This window comes from Henckelia pumila, chromosome 2, assembly GCF_033568475.1.
Source record: "Henckelia pumila isolate YLH828 chromosome 2, ASM3356847v2, whole genome shotgun sequence".
Classification (NCBI taxonomy): Eukaryota; Viridiplantae; Streptophyta; class Magnoliopsida; order Lamiales; family Gesneriaceae; genus Henckelia; species Henckelia pumila.
Window position 1 is genome coordinate 111,825,198 of NC_133121.1, and position 21,523 is coordinate 111,846,720.

At 34.5% G+C, this 21,523-nt stretch overlaps 3 protein-coding genes across 3 annotated transcripts; all 3 read right to left on the reverse strand.

Annotated features, from left to right (window-relative positions):
• Positions 1-1,152: 1,152 nt before the first annotated feature.
• LOC140878175 (uncharacterized) lies at positions 1,153-4,104 on the reverse strand. The gene is made up of 4 exons (XM_073281787.1): positions 3,791-4,104; positions 2,297-3,290; positions 1,434-2,205; positions 1,153-1,253 (listed from the first exon to the last, which is right to left on the reverse strand). The coding sequence occupies exons 1-4, from the start codon at positions 4,102-4,104 to the stop codon at positions 1,153-1,155; spliced, it is 2,181 nt and encodes a 726-aa protein (XP_073137888.1).
• A 2,211-nt stretch (positions 4,105-6,315) lies between these two features.
• LOC140879417 (CBL-interacting serine/threonine-protein kinase 6-like) lies at positions 6,316-15,432 on the reverse strand. The gene is made up of 2 exons (XM_073283117.1): positions 15,414-15,432; positions 6,316-8,220 (listed from the first exon to the last, which is right to left on the reverse strand). The coding sequence occupies exon 2, from the start codon at positions 7,997-7,999 to the stop codon at positions 6,701-6,703; it is 1,299 nt and encodes a 432-aa protein (XP_073139218.1). The 5' UTR covers positions 8,000-8,220; positions 15,414-15,432; the 3' UTR covers positions 6,316-6,700.
• LOC140884229 (uncharacterized) lies at positions 12,008-14,845 on the reverse strand. The gene is made up of 2 exons (XM_073290923.1): positions 12,180-14,845; positions 12,008-12,099 (listed from the first exon to the last, which is right to left on the reverse strand). The coding sequence occupies exons 1-2, from the start codon at positions 14,768-14,770 to the stop codon at positions 12,087-12,089; spliced, it is 2,604 nt and encodes an 867-aa protein (XP_073147024.1). The 5' UTR covers positions 14,771-14,845; the 3' UTR covers positions 12,008-12,086.
• Positions 15,433-21,523: the final 6,091 nt, after the last annotated feature.

Here is a 21,523-nt window from a genome sequence, read left to right on the forward strand (position 1 = left end):
CATTAAGACCAATGGGGTAGGTCTCGATTTTCATGCTCAAAATGCTATTTTATATTCTTGATTTGGCTTATAGTATGCTGGAATCGTCTTCAAATATTCTGAAATTATATTCTTTTGTGCCAAAAAAATAAGATGGTATTATATTGTGTTTGAAAGATAAAAACCATGCAAAGAAGCTATTTTTCCAACACAACATACATATTAGTTTTCATTAAGACCAATGGGGTAGGTCTCGATTTGCATGCTCAAAATTCTATTTTATATTCTTGATTTCGCTTATAATATGTTGGAATCGTCTTCAAATATTCTGAAATTAGATTCTTTTGTGCCAAATAAATAAGATGGTATTATATTGTGTTTGAAAGATAAAAACAATGCAAAGAAGCTATTTTTCCAACACAACATACATATTAGTTTTCATTAAGACCAATGGGGTAGGTCTTGATTTGCATGCTCAAAATGCTATTTTTTATTCTTGATTTGGCTTATATTATGCTGGAATCGGCTTCAAATATTCTGAAATTAGATTCTTTTGTGCCAAAAAAATAAGATGGTATTATATTGTGTTTGAAAGATAAAAACCATGCAAAGAAGCTATTTTTCGAACACAACATACATATTAGTTTTCATTAAGACCAATGAGGTAGGTCTCGATTTGCATGCTCAAAATGCTATTTTATATTCTTGATTACGACCAATGGGGTAGGTCTTGAATTAAATGCATTTGTGCATAAAATATTCTTGAATTACTTGCAATTGTTTACTTGCTTTACTACTGAAGAAATATGTTGGTATTCATGAATATTTTAAATTGAATGCAGTATAATCATGCTCTTTAGATTAAAATTAATTGACTTTTTGAGCATATATAAAGAGCTACCAATTCCAGATTTTAGAAAAATAGTTCTCAATCTTTACAATTTTGTACTAACTTTCTGAAATTTTTTGACATAATTCTATTACACATCAACACACCTACAAAACAAGGGGAAGAACCACAAGTATTTCAGTTCCATGTTTGAAACCGACTACTCAACAACATACCAATAACATAAAAGTCATTGACCACAAAAAAAACACAAAGATCTGACACCGCTCTCAAGTAGCAACCAGGAACAAGCCAACGAAACATCAACATAATAAAAGAAAATATCAATCAACGCAAAAATACGCCTCCATTATTGCAGCTGGATCGAGTAAACCTTCTTGTAGATGCATCCTCGCAAAATGCTTGTTCCAATATGCGACTTTTCCTGTATATAAAAAAACGAATTACAATTTGTTAGATAAATCATAATAATGGATGGTAAAAAAATAATACAATATTTTACTTGTAAATAAAACAGTTCAATACTATTTCATCAATCACAAACAGAACTAGCTGATGGCTTCATTGCAGCTGCGTCGATTGTGGCCTCGCTTATGGCACCGACCACACTTTGACACACGTGATTGGACTTGTGATGGTATCCTTTGAGTTCTTCTTCGGCCCGGTTGAATTCGAACATCAGGCGCATTGATTATGGATGGATGTTCAGGATTGGAATCATACATGTTAAACGTGGGGATCGGATTTAGAATTCCTTTATAAGCTTCACGATACAACTCTATATGAAAGTATTTGTCACAAAAATCATATAACGACAAAGATTTTGATTCTATGGCAGCACATGCATGCTTGCATGGAAGTCTATTAATCTGCCATGCTCTGCACGAACAAGTCCTAGCAGACAAATCAACACCAAATGATTTATCACCATCAACAACCTCAAAACTCCAGCCACATGCCTTGTGCACTTTCAAGCTGCGAGATTCAGCATATGTTTTCGCAACAACATTCTCTTTTGAAGGACTAAATCTTTTAACCATCCTCATTGTTGTCTCACGTCTTCTGTGCATCATGTCCATAATTTGAAGGAGAATATGGTCCACCATGGCCACAATAGGAAGATGGCGTGCTGCTTTAACCCAATTATTCCAAGATTCAGCAATGTTATTATTTATAACACCCCATCGGTTACCTGGAAACAATGCATTTGCCCAACTTTCTGGACAAGAACTCACAATGAACTGTCCGGCAAGTGGCATTGACACTACTATGTTGTTAATATGCTCGTCGAACTCTTTCCTTGATGGGGCATATGCAGCTTTCTTGAAAACGGACGACCAATGCTTTTTGTTGTGAAGTGGGTAGCTTTTCATGACCTACATTGAAAGAAATAAGAATAATAATACAATGTTTTTAACACATATTCCAAAAAAAACTCCAAACACAAACATACTGTTATTTTCTAACCTTATGCACAAAATTATCTACCAAATGCCGTAGACAATATGCATGATGACTGCTTGGGAATACTAAATGAACAGCCTTAAGTATCCCAGGATGTCTGTAAGAGAAAAATGTGAACTCATCGAACCCCATCATGCGATGAGAAAGCAAGGCATCTTTTAGCTGGAAACAAAACCATCCCCAATTGTTATCATTTTCAGCATCTACAACCGAATATGCTAATGTGAAAAGATCTTCATTAGCATCCTTTGCTACAGCAACCAAAATACATCCCCTGTACTTATTTTTAATGTGAGTTCCATCCAAGAAAATCAAGGGCCTACATCCATTGATGAAACCAACTACACATGCATTGAAACAGATAAATAACCGTTTAAATTTATTAGTACAGTGGTCAATTTCACACTCAACAATACTTCCAGGATTAGTTTCTTTGATAGCACTACAATACCATCGTAATTTATCATACGATCCATCTTCTGCACCATGAATGTCATGCATAGCTAATTCTTTTCCTTTCCAAACCTTCTGGTAATTGAGCTCAACTCCAAAATCTCTTTGTAAATCTGTCAACATCATGCACGGCCGATAAGAGGGCCCTCCTCTCAATCTGTCAATCACAACATTGGCAACCCACGAAGCATCGGCTCTAGGATGTCCTCTGCTACGAAGATTGTCATCCCCACACGTATGCACTAGGTTACATTTTCTAATGCCAAAAATATTGTCAGCTTTATGTCTTGAGACATATATTCTCCAAGAACATGTTTTCACACTACAAATTATAATAACTTTCTCACTGTCATTCTTTTTATATTTAAAAGATCGTCTCGTAGCAATTGCATATTTTTTGGCATAGTTTCGAAATTCTGCAGCATCCGTGAAAATTTGACCTTCTCCACGGATGCAGTGACTCCAAGCATCTAGGGAATTGCTCACCAAACCCACATCAAGATAGCGATCAGTACTAGTCCGTGTCTCCTCTTCAGATTCATGCCTTAACAGTTTAACATAATCAATATAGCATCGGTGCAAATACAACACTTCTAGTTAGCATGATATGTATATAACAAAATATGTAACATTCAATCATTATATAATTAACATAGAAAGACTTTTCAACAAACTAAAATGTGGAAAATTGAAATTATGGATGCATATAAAATTTACACAATAAGCCATCATCAGTTTTATTCGTTTAAAGATTTCTTTTCAAGCAAAAATTTATACAGTTACATTTTCCAAGCAAAAATTTATAAAAGAGGGAATTTTAAAGATATATTTCCAAGAAAATATTTAGACAACTTTAATTTGAAAATGAAATTGTATAAATTTTGTTTGTATGAAGTTTTTATGGGGAGCTAGATATTACTTACCAAGCAAATCAATATAAACCCGAGATATCATCATCAATTGAAATTAAAAATTTCTTACCAAGCAAATCAACATCAACCCGATTCATGCAAAAACAAAAAATACAAGTAACAAATTATTTACCTCCCCGAATTGTTCCCTTCCATATGATCTTTTTTCACTGCCCTCATATTAATTATTGTCAGTCTCATAGCCGTGTGAAGATGTGTCATGTTACGAACGTCATCGTCTTCTTTCAACGTCACATACAACTTTCGATGGGGAGCTAGATATTGAAAGATCACATTTTGTGGAGCAATCTCCTCACATTTTCTCCCAAGACTAAGAAACAACTCCATTAGACTAAAGCCATTACAAATGGAGATCATATAAAGATCTTCTTTATACTCGCAGCTACCCAAAAATGAATAATTTGAAGATCCAGATCCAGCTTCCATTTCTTCAAGAAACAGACAAAAACCTGTGTAACCTAGTCATTTAAAAAAGTGACATGGTAAATTTAGACCAAAATCAGGATTTAAAACAAAAACTCATACTTAATTCATTCAAAATGACAATTCCTAAGTTTCAAACAAACTCTATAAAACCATGACATTATACAATATATCAAGACATCCACAAGAAAAACACTAGCTGACAATAAATCGACCACTGTCATCAACATCCAAACTTCCCTCTTTTTAATCCATTATGCGTAAACTTGTATATAACATTAAGTACTTCGAGCCACAAGAATTAATTAAGCAAAAAGTAATTTAAATGACAATTTTATCAAAAGAAGAAAACAATTAAAATTATTAGAAAGGGGGATGAGAGATTTTTTTAATTGAAAAATATATCTTTTAGTTCCTTCAATCCACCACTTCAATTCCAGATTGCAAACTAAAGATAAAATAAACAATCTAAAAGTCACTTACACCAAGGAAGAAACAAAAATTAGGAAAGCGCATAATTTTTTTAAAAAACACCCAATAAATATAATCGCAAATAAACCCACCAGGATTGCATCAATGATCAAGAGAAGAAAGCTTACGTCTAAGATAGTCGTCGGACGGTGCGTTTTCACGGACAATAGATTTGAAAATGCATTTTCAGTTTATCCTTCACTTGTGCTACCGATTCGAATTCGAAAATTTCTTGATGATTCTTCTCGCCTATGGTTGAATCAGAATTGCAGGGAGGGTTTCTTCATTAGGGATTGGGGTTTGAAGCGTGTGAATTGGGGGAGAAAGTGAGTAAGGGGTTGAGCGTGTGAATTGGGGGAGAAAGTGAGTAAGGGGTTGAGCGTGTGAATTGGGGGTGAGAGGATGATAATATTTAATTAATTAAAACAATTAAAAATATGTTAAATATCATGGATGGACAGGGAGTAAAAAAAACAATTTTGTACTATCAGGAACTTTAAATAAAAAAACTCTGACATGGGGAGGGAACACATATAAATGTTTCTGAGTGGGTATTTTCCCAAAATTTTCCCATATTTAATTTCCCCGAATATACGAGTGTTTCAATTTTCACTTCTCAAAACATTCAAGTATTCAACTAAATTGCGTACTCGACAACGACAGAGACTGGTACAAGGCCGCACTCGCATATTCCAAGAAATTGCCAAAACCAAGTCGTCATCTTCGGCTGCAATAATAATAAAAATTATAATAATAATAATAATAATAATAATACCATCATAAAATGAAATATCTATCAGAAAAAAATATACCACGTGAACAAATCTAAAACGAACAACTTGTGGCAGAAAAATAATAATACCATCATAAGATGAAATATCTATCGAAAAAAATATACCACGTGAACAAATCTAAAACGAACAACTTGTGGCAGAAAATTTAAACAGTTAACTCAAATTTTAATGTAAGGTTCAAAAAGTCTACTATTTTGATCATGATAAATTAATTGATTTATTTTATTTAATGCATGTTAGTTATGAATATTTAATTGTTATTTTTAAATTACGTGATTTATTTTATGTTTGAAATTTTATGTTCTGTGAGTTATCCCCTTTATTTTTAAAGTTTTTAGGTTTGAATTTTATCATGAGGAATCAAATTGGTAATTATTCCCTTTATTTTTAAAGTTTTTAGGTTTGAATTTTAATTCTAAACCGAAAGGATAGGCTGGTCATCGAAAGTCGAATCAAGTTAAGAAAATATTTTATGCTTAAAATATTAAATTGATGCGGTGTGTTTTAATAGTTTGAAAAATTAGAAATTTAAAAATTTTATTTGCAAGTAATAGACTGATTATTGAGCAGTGCTCTAAAAATCTTTGCCTAGGCGCTGGACGGCGTCTTGCCGCTTCAATTAATAGAGAAGTCACTCGATTAACTGGCCGCCTAGGCGACTGAGAAAAAGGACCACAAACCTACAATCAAAAGAGAGAAGAAACAAAACAAAACAAAAAGTGAAAAAAAACAAAGAAAAGCTGTCGTGACTTGTTTTCGATGTTCAACGTTCTTGGTGTCTTCCCAACTATTGAGTATTGACTATATTACTATATATATTTTACCATATTATTAAAATTTTAAAAGAATTTTATAAAAAAAACTGAAAAGGCATAAGACATAAAAATTATTTTTACAATAAAACTCGTAAATATTTCATGATTTTAATTTTTTAGGTTAAAAAAAAAATAACCACCTAAACGGGCTAAGCGGTGGGTCACTGTCCACCTACCTACCGCCTATTTAGAACATTGTTATTGAGCCCATTGATCACAAATTAATAGCGATCAAACCCCAACGCTTTTCCTTTTCTCTCATTTGAACGCCACTTAATCTCCCATTCTTCCCCCTTTTTCACGTTGAACACTGAACCAAGCACATTAAGGACTCTCCACATTTTTAATCCCAAATATTAAAAATACAAGTATAATGAAGATTTTGTAGAACTAAATTATATCCAACACTTGTAAATTAGGATTCCATTTCCACATAACAAAGTCGAAAATGCCAAGGTAGCAATTAGGACTTTTTTTTTCCTTTCTTTTTTGCATGAATGTATAGAACAATTCTCATCATCAATCAGGCATTGAATTCCCAGTTGTTGTCCAAACAATATCTTTAAGCGCAGGTCTCAGTACTTTGCTGCAGAATTGATTATACTCAAGAGTATCACCACTACATTTCTTCACCTCCACCACCAGAAACGCCGCCGTCACGGCGGAAATATCAGCGGCGATTCCCAGTTTCCCTTTCCTTCCACTCTCTTGCCCCTGCAACCTAACACAAGAATCACTCTTCTTCACACTGAAATTTTTCGTTTTCGCCACTTCTTCGAGCTTGGAGATTACACCACTTGCAGGAGTCATAGTGGCAAATCGCAATTCTTCTTTATCAACTTTCTTCCCGTTCTCAAACAGAGGAGACAAATCGAATCCCTCAGACAGGGAAATTATATGGAATGCATTCAAAGACTCTGTTTCATTATTCCCCTTTCCATTGATCACTTCATCTCCCAATGCAAATTCTTGCTCTAGTTTACTCTTGGTACTTTTTTTCTTGAACCAAGATGAATTCATGATCTTGGCGATGGTTATCCTCGTGGTGGGATTCGGATCCAGCATCTTGGTGATTAGCTTGCGGGATTCGGGTGAAAACCATGGCGGGCACTTGAAGTCTCCCCTGTTTATTTTTCCATACATAGCAACAATGTTATCTTCTTGGAAGGGCAAGTAACCAGCCAAAAGCACATAAAGAATCACCCCACATGACCAAATATCAGCCTTGGCTCCGTCGTATCCCTTTTTCCCGATGACTTCCGGCGCGACGTATGCCGGCGTGCCGCACGTTGTGTGCAGCAAACCATCTTGGCGGAGGTGGTCGGAAAGTGCACTGAGCCCGAAATCGGTGACTTTGAGATTCCCATCTCCGTCGAGGAGCAGATTCTCCGGCTTCAAATCGCGGTGGTAGACGCCCCGGCTGTGGCAGAAGTCGACGGCCGAGATGAGTTGCTGGAAGTAGCGGCGAGCGGGGTCCTCGAGGAGGCGGCCCTTGGAGACCTTGGCGATCAACTCGCCGCCGCGAACGAATTCCATGGCGAAGTAAATCTTGGACTTGCTGGCCATGACCTCGTAGAGGCGCACGATGCCGGGGTGATTCATCATCTTCATGACGGAGATCTCGCGCTTGACTTGCTCCATCATTCCGACGCGGATGACCTTTTCCTTTGCCACCACTTTCATGGCGACGCTGTTACCTGTGGCCAGATTCCTGGCATGGTAAACCTTGGCGAAACTTCCGTGGCCTAAGAAACGGCCCAGTTCGTACTTCCCACGCAGCACGCCGCCGCATTTCGATTCAGAACCCATATTGGTCATAATTCGATCGAGTGTTGATTCACCCGTCTTCTACGTGTTTCCGGTGACTGTTCCGGCCGCTGCCGCATACAGATAAATTGGGGTGGCTACAAAGCGAAGATCTTCTCATCTCTATGCATTCCCGAGTAGTGGAATTCTATTGGATTTTTCGCAAGAGAAATGGGATGAAAAAGAAGGATACAAAATGTTTAGTGATTGGAGCGCCGCCGGCACTGTGTGATCTGAATTCTGAGGGGTTTTTTTTATTTTTAGTGTAAATTAAATAATTAATTTTAAAAATAATGTAAAATTAAAAAAATTTTACAAATACTGTAAAACTCCAAATCTGACAGCGGATATTCAATACACGTGTCAATCATCCGCCAACATTTGGAGCGGATGCTGCGTCGTGGCGTGGGATGTGCCACGCGTGCAGCATCCGCTGCCACTAATAGCGGATGCTGCAAATGCTGCACGCGTGGCATACCCCACGCCACGACGCAGCATCCGCTCCATTATTTGCTCAATTATTCATTACATTCTGCAGAAACCATCGGCTTTTCTCTCCTTCTTCTCTCCTTCAATTTTTTGTTTCTTTAATATTAGATTTCTCCAGAATCGTTCCTCCAATTACAAATCCGAGAGTAGTTTTGAAATCCTTACAACGAGAGGTTTTTTTTTACACCAATTTTTTGAGTTTTCTTCACCGTATTGAAAACATCGTCCGACCACATGCGAAGCATTTTCACATCTTCCATCACCGCTTATCGTTGTTCAAACTAGCAAGAATATATTTTGGTTGGTTGGAGCTCTATTTCAAAATTAAGGTAAATTCGAAATTATGATTTTTTAATTTGGGTGTTTTGGTTTAATTGAGTTACTATAATTGAAATATGTTTAATTGTTGGTCGCAGGTACTAAAAAAACCATTTTCAAGGTATGAATTATTTTTCAGAATTTTTTTAAGCATTATTTTGATTTTTTGAGTTTATTTTAATAATCTGTTTTAGTATATATTTCAAATTTCTTATTTTTTTAATTAAATATATTATATTAATATAATAAAAATTAATGTATTAATAATAAAAATAGTTATGTTACGTTAAGTGTTGTTATTATTATTATTTTAATCTTATAATATATATAAATATAGAATTATATATATATATATTTATATATATATATATATATATATATATATATATTAAAATACTAAAAAATATATATATAAACTTTATTATTGTGGTTGTTATTATATTAGATATATATGCATGTGGTGATATTATTGTATTATTGATATACTATATAATATTACGTATGTATATATATATATATATAATATATATGTATATATATAATATATGTACGTATATACGTATATAATATATGTACGTATATACGTATATAATATATTTATGTATATATATGTACGTATATACGTATATAATATATGTACGTATATACGTATATAATATATTTATGTATATTAATATATATATATATATATATATATATATATAATTTACTGTTATCGTTATTATATTAAAAATGTGCAATATACAGGCATATATTGTTATATGCATATATTAAAATTTATTATATTTTACTTTATTTTATTTTTATGTTTTGTAAACCATGTAATTTTATAATATGTGTTTATTGGTTTGCATTATATAATTGTTAGTATATTTGTCAGGATGACAACAAATCGAGGGCCAATAGATTCCAGTGTGCTATATTTACAAGCCACACATATGTCGTCAGAAGTTTCCACAATAACAATTGATGACATAGTTCGAGTCAAACGATCCGATAATTTGATTTGGCAGTTATTTAATGAGCATGGTCTGCACAGTCGTGTGATTGCATATTTAAATAATATGGGGTTTTATGGTGTTTTGTTGTGTGGATCTCGGCAATATGATAATCATTTAATTACTGCTTTGGTTGAACGATGGCGACGTGAAACACATACCTTTCATTTTAGATGTGGTGAAGCAACCATCACTTTACAAGATATTTCCATTATTTGGGGTCTACCTATTGATGGTGAGCCTGTAATTGGTATAGATGTTTCACGCAAAGTTGAAGAGTGGCAGCATATATGTTTGGATTTATTGGGATTTACGCCACTGACGTCACATTTCAAAGGTGGTCACTTATCGATGACCGCTTTATATGAGCATTGCATGGCTGCACATATCGATGATAATAGTCCAGAAATAGATGTCGTAAAATATACCCGTTGTGTAGCATTAATGATTATTGGAGGAATCATGGTTCCAGATTATCAAGGAGGATCTGTTAAATTGATTTTTTTGCAACTACTTCGAGATATTGAACGCATCAGATCTTATAGTTGGGGAAGTGCAGTTCTAGCATTCCTATATCGTGAGTTATGCAATGCAACACGGATAAGAAAAGCTATAATATCCGGGCCTCTATTTATCCTACAGGTATAAATTTTTAAGTGCATCTAATATCACATTATAATAATTTATAATTTAATTTATTACTGATGGCAGGTATGGGCATGGAGCAGGATTACATTTGTTAATCCTGATATAAATGGATTATCTCTGACTGTGCCTCAAAATGAATTCGAGGAAGATATTCCATATGCTCCTTATGGTGCACGGTAATATTTGAAAAATATTAGCTTTTTTGTAAATTACAAATTCATTTTGTAATAATTTTAATAATCTTTTTTTTATTGTAGGTGGTCAAATGTGTTTAGTTACACTCATTCACCAACGCACGCTGTTAGAATTATAAGGGATTGCTTCGATCGTATGACTAATGCCGAGGTGTGTTATTGGATTATTGAAATTTTTCAGAAATTATATTAATTTCTATTTATTAATTAAAAATGATTTTATTATTATTATTATGCAGTTTAATTGGATAGTTTACAACAAGAAAGATGTTGATGTTAAAGCGATCATTAGTACATACGATAATAGAATCTGGAGATGTGTTTGTCCTCTGATTTGTTTTGATATTGTGGAGATGCATCGTCCTGATCGGGTCTTGAGGCAGTTCAAAATGCGACAATCTATTCCTAGGCCTGCACTTGACAACGATAACCTACACAATGTTAATAGAACAGGTCATCGCAACACTGATTGGAGAGAGTATCATAAAGATGCAATTATTCTTTGGAATGGAAAATTGAGTAATGTTGCCCGAGGAGAACGTTACAGAAGATCTAGCGAAGTCGATGATGATTACTTTCCATGGTATGATCGCATTACTGTACGATTTATATCGCCTGCAGTAACTGGGCTTGGTTTTAGGCCATATCAACCGAATTTAGATATTGGCAGACACAGTAATATTCCACAAAATTTTAGTGTGTCATCCTCTGATTCGCAGCAGTCATCATCAGGGTTTGTTCCTCCTCGTCCATCTGGTGAGTTCTACAATGCGGGTCCATCTGGTGGGTTCTACAACGCGGGTCCATCTGGTGGGTTCGACAACGCAGGGCCATCTAGTGGGTTGTACAATACCGGACCATTCGGTGGATTTTACGGTGCAGGACCATCTGGTTCATATGTTGATGCCGGTTATCATACTCCATTTTGTGAAAATATCCAAAGTTTTACAGATCTGCTTAATACTGGTCAACGCAATATTCTGGCTCCTGAAAGAAACGTTCCATCACCTGTAATATTTCCTAGTTATTCAGATGAGCAACAAGAGAGGAGTGAAGAAATTGTTGATGCTCCTGTTGTGCGTAGAGGACAACGTAGACGTAGACCACCTGCTTGTGGTACCGGTGGTCATTTGTATAACTGCAATTGTCATGAACAATAATAATATTTTTTTTTGTGTTATAGTAATTGATAATTAGTTATGCATGTGATTTTTTTTCCTTTCCGTATGATTTTTTTTTATTACACCACAATTATTTTAAATACTTTATTAAGTTGATTAAAACAAATATGAAGAAAAATGCTATTAGTGTAATAGATCAATGCATTTAACCAATATCAAATACATATCTTATTCAATGCATATATTATATGACACAATTATAAAAACGCATATGCTACCAACAAACATTTATTTGTTATACATTTTTCGTCAAACAATCAATTGTCCACGTTCATCTGATACTCCTGAAAAAAAAAACATATACAAATTAAAATATATTACAAGACATATTTTTAGGAACAAATTAAATTTTCAAAGTTTATACCTGTTAGTTCTTCGTTGTTGTCTCTCTCTCGCTATCGGCATGTCCATCTCGTTTCTTAGTCGAGTCGTTGTATCTCTACCTGCTCTTCTTCTTTCACGTCTAACTGGATTGTGTTGCAACTCAAAGGTAGGACGATCCCAATATCTTTCATCTGCAAGAGGTTCAAATCTTTTTTCATACGTTGCGAGGTACTCCGATATATTGTACCATGACTGCACAAGTGTCGTGGGATCTAACGAGTGCCATTTAGCGGTGCAAATAGCATGAGAACACGGGATGCCGAAAATTGTCCATTTACCACATGAACAATCTGTTGTTGATATTCTCACCACTTGCATGTGTTGGCCGCGACTTGGCCTTCCTCCGGTTGCAACCTGAGCAGTTTGTGATCGTACATCATATTTAACAACACGATGTTCACTAGATTTCTTTGCCCATTCCTCATACTTTCGCCGTGCATAATCCGACCACAATTGATTTTCTTGAACCATACGTTGACCTTTTGCCACACGTTCAATGAAGTATTGGACACATCTCAGAAGGGTCAAGTGTACTATTGCAGATATAGGCAGTCTACGAGCTCCCTTTAACACACTGTTTAAGCACTCGGACATGTTGGTCGTCATCACTCCACGACGCCAACCTCCGTCATGGGCCATACTCCATTTTTCCTTTGATATTCCATCCAAATATCTGTGTGCCAAAATATTTTTGTTCTTAATTGCCTCCATTGTTGCATCAAATTTACAAATTTGATGTTGACTACCTGCTTCCCAGCACAAATCTTTCAAATGCACATCTTTGAACCTGGAATTAAAATTTGAGCACACGTGCCGCAAACAAAAACGATGCACACCTTGTGGAGGTTTGAAATAGGGTAGATTTTCAACGGCTCGCACGATTCCCTTGTGCCTATCAGATATTAGACACACACCATTTTCGCCACATACAACATGTCGTCCAACATTTTCCAAAAACCACTTCCAGGAATCAGACGTTTCTTCATCGACAATTGCAAAAGCCAATGGTAGAACTTGATTGTTAGCATCGAGAGTGACAGCGATCAACATTTTGTGTTTGTACTTTGTGTACAAATGTGTACCGTCGACACTAATGATTTTTCGACAGTGTCGAAATCCATTAGTACACGGCTTGAATGCCCAAAAACAATAGTTCAATGTTTTTATTTCTTCATTGTTTCTGAGATGCTTCCAGTCGACAATTGTTCCAATATTGTATTTGCAAAGAGCACGCATATATTTTGGCAGTAATTGAACAGAGCTCTCCCAAGTTCCATAAACAATTTCCACTGCACGTTTCAGACTCCGCCACGCCTTCGTATACGAGATTTGATATCCATATTTATCTTTCACACTCTCTATTATATATTTAATCTCGTACGAAGGATCACATCGTACAATTCCCAATAGTGTATGTGCAACCATATCACTATTCAAGTTGTGATGATCTATGCCGACGTTGGTTGATATACATGTATGAGGCCCACCATATCTGGTTATTTTCCAATAACCTGTTTTCTCCTTGAAAGATGCGCGAAGACCCCAACGACATCTGACAGTGGAAGAATCATTTTTGCATTGAATTTTCCACAAAATGCGTGTGCTCTCAACAACAAGATATTCACGCCTAGAAACTCTGACCGAATAATCTTTCACAGATGCAATCAGATCTTTTTTATCCTTGAAAACCATGTTTACACATAGTTCTCCTCTCTCCTCATTATAGTATCTTGTCCGCATGTCATGAGGTACGCCAATAGAATCAGGAATCTCTTCTCCAAAATATGTATTAAAAAAAGATGGCATATCAGAAGTGGTAGAAAAGAAAGGAACATCTTGCCTCTGTAATTTCTGACGAGGTGGTGGACGAGATGATGTTCCCTCATCAGTATTTGCATGGATATTCACATGTACATCATCATTCACATCTTCAACATCGTCATCATCTTCTTCCTCAGACTCCCCGTATGACATCTCTGGCTCTGTATCGCTTATCTGGACATCTTCGTTTTCACTCCTAGGATCATCAACACGTGGCACAAAATTTTGAATTTCTGAATTCCAATTTGCTTCACCATAATTTTGTTCCCAAATACGTGTACTTTCCGGCCAACTTGCAGGATCAGGTTCTGATGTGCCGGCGATATATTGATCCCACGATCCACTTTCAGGATAAAGATACATGTTGTCCATTCCTTCGGTGACGTGTAAAATATCCGATTCTTGGTCGACATGACCAACGTGATGGTCAATTTGGTTTGCTTCCACGTACAAATGCAATATACGTATATTGGGAGATTGCATCATAAACTCTAAAGCGTTGTCATCGACAAGATTGACTTGAATTTCATGCCAAGATGAATTTTCCATAAAAGAATATTTCGTTGACAATTTGAGAGTAAAAGTAGTTGGATCAATCCTCAATATTTGATGCACAGCTTCAACCAACTCGGACAAAGTAATGGTACGTAGAACTCGCATCGGTCTAGTATAAGGAATACTATACACAATCGATCCACTATCCACAATAATATGACCACCAAAATATAAAAATATATCAATGTTTTCCATTCTCGATATATTTTTTTGAAATAAAAATGAAAAACGGATAAAAGGAAAGAGAAAATTTTAAAGAGTTTAATATTTGTATGAGTGATATCCGAATAACATTTATGAACATATATATATAGTAATACAATTACGCGTAGAATTATTCTTTACGCGTTAAATTAATTCTTTATGCGTTATAATTAATATTTAAAAATTTATTACGTGTTGAATACGCGTTATATAATATATTTAAAAATTTATTACGCGTATTTTACGCGTTTTATTTAATTAACATGCCGACGTGGCAGCAGCGTCCTCCGCCACGGGGCGCGGACGCTGCAGCCAACTAGGCAGCGTCCGCGCCCTGTGGCGGAGGACGCTGCCAACAAGGCAGCATCCTCTGCCACAAGGCGCGGATGCTGCTGCCAACTAGGCAGCGTCCGCGCCCTGTGGCGGAGGACGCTGCCAACAAGGCAGCATCCTCTGCCACGAGACGCGGACGCTGCCAAAAACGCAGCATCCGCGCCCCATGGCGGAGGATGATGCTTACGTGGAAATGAAAGTCCGCTGTCAGATTTAGAGTTTTACAGTATTTGTAAATTTTTTTTAATTTTACATTATTTTTGAAATTTATTATTTAATTTACATTAAAAATAAAAAAAACCCGAATTCTGAGCTGTGAAACTAAGAGCGATCGATATTTATAGCCAGCGAAGGATGAATGCCTCGCAATGTAGAAAACTAGAAATTATATTTTACTTTTACCAAAAATATCATAATAATATTAATTAATTAATTAATTCCCTTTTTTATTTCATTTTTTTCCGCATCGTTAAACAACTATATTAATACAAGCCAACTGTGACGCAATTAATGCAGGAAAAAAAAAAAAAAAAGCCCTCCAAAGATTCCTTAGTAAGGGTGTGCATGAATCATGCATGATTTATATTTTACACGATAAGTTATAAATAATTAAATATACATTTGAATTTAATTACATCTAATTTATTTATTTTTATTATCTTCTATTACCCTTTGGATGAAAATTTTTATAATGAGTGCAACTAAACGTATCCATACTAAAACAAAATATACTATATAATATGTAAATTACAACACATGGGCATTAATTAGAAGCTTCTCAGATCGATGGTGGTTTGATACTTTGATATTATCCGGAGAACAAAACAAATTCAAACTCATAAATCAAAAAACAAATTCAAACTCATTAAGACCATCCTCGGATGGCCACAAAAGGACAAGTTTCGACGACACCTAGGAAGATGGACAAATTATTTTGCATTTCCTACTTGTTTGTATTATATTATATGGTCTTTTTTTAAAAAAATAAAATAAAACTAATAATTGGTGGGCACTAATAAGTCTAACCGTTGTGGCATACTCCATAGTATTAAAATTGATGATTACTTGAATGAATTTGCAAAAACAAAGTACGTTGAATATAAAAAGAAGCGTATGCAATCAAGCTTCTTCTACTTAATTGGTTGTTTTCGATTTGCACTCTTCACTCTTGCCTACATGGACCATATATGACTGGCTACCCATCGATGCACAAACAATTACAAACCAATTATAGAGTTAATTGATTTTATTAAAAATAAAAAAAAAGGTATAGTTTTTTTCAATTATTAAAGAAATATATATATAGCTATTGCAATTTTCTATGGTAGTCGATCTAAAATTAATCCCTAATCCTCAATGAATTCAATTTCGTCGACTACGTGTCAACTTAATTAAGCATTTTAGTAAATTACTATAGAAATAATGGAATAAAACTTTTATAATAACAACTTGGAGGAAATTAGGTCAACGAAGATGGATGTTGCTTTAAAAATGGTGATTTTAGTTTTGGACAATAAACAGATTTATGGTTCAAATTTAATCACCACCGACTTGTATACAAAATACTAAGTATATTAGCACAAATTAATGAAAATTGCATTTTTTGTCATGTAATTTTAGTTCTTTCATTTTGAGTGTTGACGTGACATTACACACGTTAGTGTCATGTCATTGTTGCATTGTGTCCCAACAGCTTCAAATCAGAAAATGAACAGTACAAAACATATAAATATAAAACATACTAAAGTTAAAATTTGACAACATAAATAATCAAAATCACACAAATTCAAATACATATGACAAATAAAACAATTTTTCCTAATATTAATAAGTCTAAACTACTTGCCGTAAAAAAAATAAAAAATAAAAAAAGTCTAAACTACTATAAATTGGTTCTCACACGTACCTATATATAAGGGAGAAAAAATACGAGAGATTATTTGATGTTATCGTAAAAGTTGTATTAGCTAATCGAATCTATATAAAAATAATTATCGACAATTGAATTATCTTGAAAGCAGTACTCTCCTCATTACCTCGAACTCCAAAAATGTAGTATTCGGGAAAAGTTGAATTTCTAATTACTCCTTCGTAATACATAGCCAGATATTAATATGTTTGGTAAGATTATTATTAATTCATATATAATTTATTTTATTTAATTTTACGTTCTTCTTGTCATATTATTTATCATTTTATTAAGTATTTATTTTACATCAATCAAATCATTAATTATTTATCTTTAATCAATCAAATCATCGAATTTAAATTACTATATTACCCCTTATAAATAATATTATTCATAATTTATTTATTATTAAGAGGACAAAAAGGTAATTTTTTATTTTTCTATAAACTTAAATTAATCAAATCAAATAAACTATAATCTATCAATCAAATCAATTACTATACTCACTATCATTTCTTATTTATTTTTTTATTACATTACATTATTTATCTATATATTATTTATCCTGTCATAGCTACTAAACGGAGCCTTAAATTGATTAGAATGTACCATACAGATAGTCGAATGTGAAAGATTCCTAAATTTTCTTGTAAACGCGTTTATCAATGTACACATTATTAGAGAAATTGAGATCATCTTTGCCGATGAGGCTTTAACTCAATGACTAATATATGTTGAGGCTTTGATGCTAATTAATTGGTTCTCATGTTCGATTTTTGCTGGTTGCAAGTAGTTTTTCTAATTTATTTAAATAGATTTATAAGTTTCTTTGTTATTCTTTTGCTCGAGATAAACATGTCTCGAGTTCATGCTCAAATACGGACAATTACTTCATATTTTTGTAATATAGATCAACATTGCCCAAATAACAAATAAAAGGGATAAAATATTGGTTAATTTGTTATTGCTTTATTCCCCATAAAATATGGAGATCAAATGAATAAGTTGTTTCAGACTTAAATCAGATTGTATTTAATTAAATATATTGGTTGAATTTAAATTAAATAAATTTGGAAATAGCATGTACAGTTCCAAAATCAAATATGAAAACCACTATCGTAATAAATGATTTTGATCGATAAATATAACTTATTTAGCTAATTTAATTTATTTTAAATTTATAGAAACGTAAAAAAAATTAATTTCTGTTCTACAACTAGTAATGACATTCGGGAATTTAAAAATATTTATATACGCCTTATATATATATATATATATATATATATATATGTCGATTGTGACTAATTAATTGTTGCAAGGTAGCTTTTGTAGCCCTAATATGTTTTTACCTAATTGGTACATGACTAGAGATAATTTTGGAAAACATAGATGAGTAGATGACATAATCCTCAATTATTTTTCTTTTGATTCTGATTTTTATTTTTCGTGGTTATAAATTTTGCTTATTTTACACATTTCATTTCATTTGGTACGTATTTTTTTTCCTTTTTTTTTTGAAGGTTTACGTAGTTCATTTTTAATGATGTTCTACATTTATTTATTCCCATGTGTTTTATTTCTAAGTTTGTACAGTGCGAAGTTCAGGAGATTAATTATTGTAGCAAACTTATCTTTTTATAAACCTAAGTTCGGCTAAGATCACAATCACATTATCAATTTACTACAAATGGATTTTTATCCACAATACAAGCAATTTGGAATTTAATTGTTCTATCTCACACCATAGTGCGATGTGATCATGCATGTGATATTTGTCTAAGTAAGTATCATCCCAAAACTAATTTTATTCGTTTTAATTTATAAAATAACTCTTTATATATAAATCAAACAGCCGCAGTCATTTGCAGATTAAAATTAAAGTTTGTGCACGTCAAAAAAAAAAATTTAAAGTTTGTGCTTTTTTCAAGAAAACAAAATGATTGAGCGGCACGATGTCTAATTTGATACATAAAGATAATATAAAGAATGTGTTTCGACTTTCGTTCAGTACTAATTGGCTAAAATTTATGCAATAATTGAAGTTATATGTACATCTTTTTATTATTCAGATTTGTTGAATTCGATATTTTGGTGATAACAAACAACTCATTGTATAGGAATGTGCTACCAATCTTTTGTACTTCAGAAATCTACTACAACTCCTACCGCAACCGTCTAAACCCTTCAAGTTATCTACCGGAAGCTTGTCAACCGCCTTTGTCTCTCGATCGGTTGCAGTCACAAGCCTATCGACTGGTTATTCAAACCAGCAGAGGAGAAATCTCTCTACCGGAAGAAAGTCAACTGTTTATCAAGATATCTCAAGACAAATACTTGAGACAAGACGTTCTTTGCAAGATCTTTTATCAAAAGCAGAACCGGCGTATAAGAAGATCTGTTGACTCTTGCATCGAGACAACAGGTTGCACTAAAATGGCAAAAACGCAGAATGGCTACAGATAAAGCATTCGACCGTTTATACCAGTTTTGGACCCTGGAAGTTGTCTGCATTTAAAGAAGAGTACGATCTTCATGCAGAATCATCAATGCATTTATGAAGCATTAAATGTGCATTCAATGCAGCATCAGAACGTTCAAAATAAAGACGTTGATGATTGACCTATATAAAGGAAAGATTGCTCAAGACAAAATAAGAAGACAAGCAACACGAAAAATCTCAATCAACTCAATCACTTGAATACTATCAAAAGTCCTCATCTGATATACTAAAGCAATACTTGAGCACACTTACAAGATCATTCACTTGCTGCTCAAATAAACCCTCGCCTACAGTTTACATATCTGATCTTCAAGGATCATCCTAGGGTTTCCAAGCCTCTCGACCGCTCTGCAGTTTGAGAAGCTCAACCCGACTGTATTCATTATTGAAGAGACTTGAAGCTACTCTGAAAGCTTCCACCAGTCTGATAAGAACTGAGAATCTTATCTGTGTAAATCTAGGAGTTTCGGATTAGGCATTGGATAAGTCCTAAGTCTGAAGTGGGTGTATTGCAAGACGTTGTAATAACCAAAGTCTTCTAGTGAATTCCTTCCTAAGTGGAAGAAGGGGAGACGTAGAAGGATTAAGCCTTCGAACTTCCATAAATCGTGCCTCAGTCTTTACTGCATATTTATCTTACATATTGCTCATACATCGTGTTGTAACTTGCCTTTGCATCACTAAAACCTCTGAACTATTTCCGCACTATTTAAGTTGTTCAAACCGTTTTAGAAGTTGAGAAAACAGATTAAGTGAACTAAACTTCACTTGATCATTTTGAAAAGGAAGAAAATAAGTTTCAGAGTGTATTCACCCCCCCTCTACCCTCTGAACCGATCCCAACAAGTGGTATCAGAGCGGGTTCCTTTCTCAACTGCTGATCTAAAGTTTTAAAATCATGACTTCTTTCAACAAAATTCCTATGTTCTCTAAAGAAGATTATGATGACTGGAAAATTCGCATGCAGACACATCTTGCAGCACAGGACGATGACATGCTATATGTCATAACAGACGGTCCTATCAAAATCATGAAGGTCAACCCAGCTCTAACCGATGGTGCAGGACAAATGATTGAGAAACCAAGAGCTGAGTGGACTACTGAGGACAAAAAGAAGGCCAATCTTGATAATGTGGCCCGGGACATCCTATACAAAACTCTGGATAAGAACATGTTCAGTAAAATCAAGTCATGCTCCACAGCAAAGGAGATTTGGGAGAAGCTCACTCAGCTGTGTGAAGGAAATGACCAAACCAAGGAAAACAAGCTCACTATGGCCATTCAAAAATATGACAATGCCAAAATGAAGCCAGGGGAAACCATGGCCGAATTTGATGAACGGTTTAGTAGTATCATTTGTGACCTTATTGCTTTAGGAAAAACTTATACTAACCGTGAAATTGCTGTGAAGGTTATGAGAGCTTTGCCCAAAGAATGGGAGATCAAGACAGTGGCCATGAGGGAGTCAAAAGACTTAAGCAAGGTTGAACTGCATGATCTCTTTGCAGATCTCAAAGCCTACGAGTTCGAGCTCAACATGAGGACAGAAGATGAACCATCTACCTCTCAACCAACCAAGGCCTTAACCTCAACGGTGATGCGTCCACCAGTCGAGGAAGCTCCAAAGAGATCAGCTGAGCAAATCAGCAACGAAGCCATGACACTCTTTGTCAAGAAATTTGGTAGATTTATGCGTAAAAACAATTCTAAATTTAAAAATTATCATAAATCGGACCATACAGACGATGGTCCTACTTGTTTTAACTGTGGCAAGCCAGGCCACTTCATTGCAGATTGCACCAAGCCTAAGAGCAATGATCAGAAGCAAGTTTTCGAAAGAAGAAAGGGGAGGACAAGAGGATGTTTGGAAAAGGAAGAAACCAAAGGGTTCTAGTAGCAGACAAAAGCAAAAGCAAGTGGGCTGAGTCTGACTCTGACAACCCCAATACCGAAAGCTCTTCAGATGACAGTGATGATGAAAAGGTTGAATGTCTTATGGCTG

What these genes read in the sequence shown, in the direction of transcription:
- LOC140878175 (XM_073281787.1), bottom strand. Translation starts at nt 4,104, where the DNA reads ATGGAAGCTGGATCTGGATCTTCAAATTATTCATTTTTGGGTAGCTGC. An exon ending in GAAGGGAACAATTCGGGGAG is followed by an intron (nt 3,291 to 3,790) that starts GTAAATAATTTG and finishes TAAACTGTTAAG; the next exon opens with GCATGAATCTGAAGAGGAGA. An exon ending in TAGATAATTTTGTGCATAAG is followed by an intron (nt 2,206 to 2,296) that starts GTTAGAAAATAA and finishes CTTTCAATGTAG; the next exon opens with GTCATGAAAAGCTACCCACT.
- LOC140879417 (XM_073283117.1), bottom strand. Translation starts at nt 7,999, where the DNA reads ATGACCAATATGGGTTCTGAATCGAAATGCGGCGGCGTGCTGCGTGGG.
- LOC140884229 (XM_073290923.1), bottom strand. Translation starts at nt 14,770, where the DNA reads ATGGAAAACATTGATATATTTTTATATTTTGGTGGTCATATTATTGTG.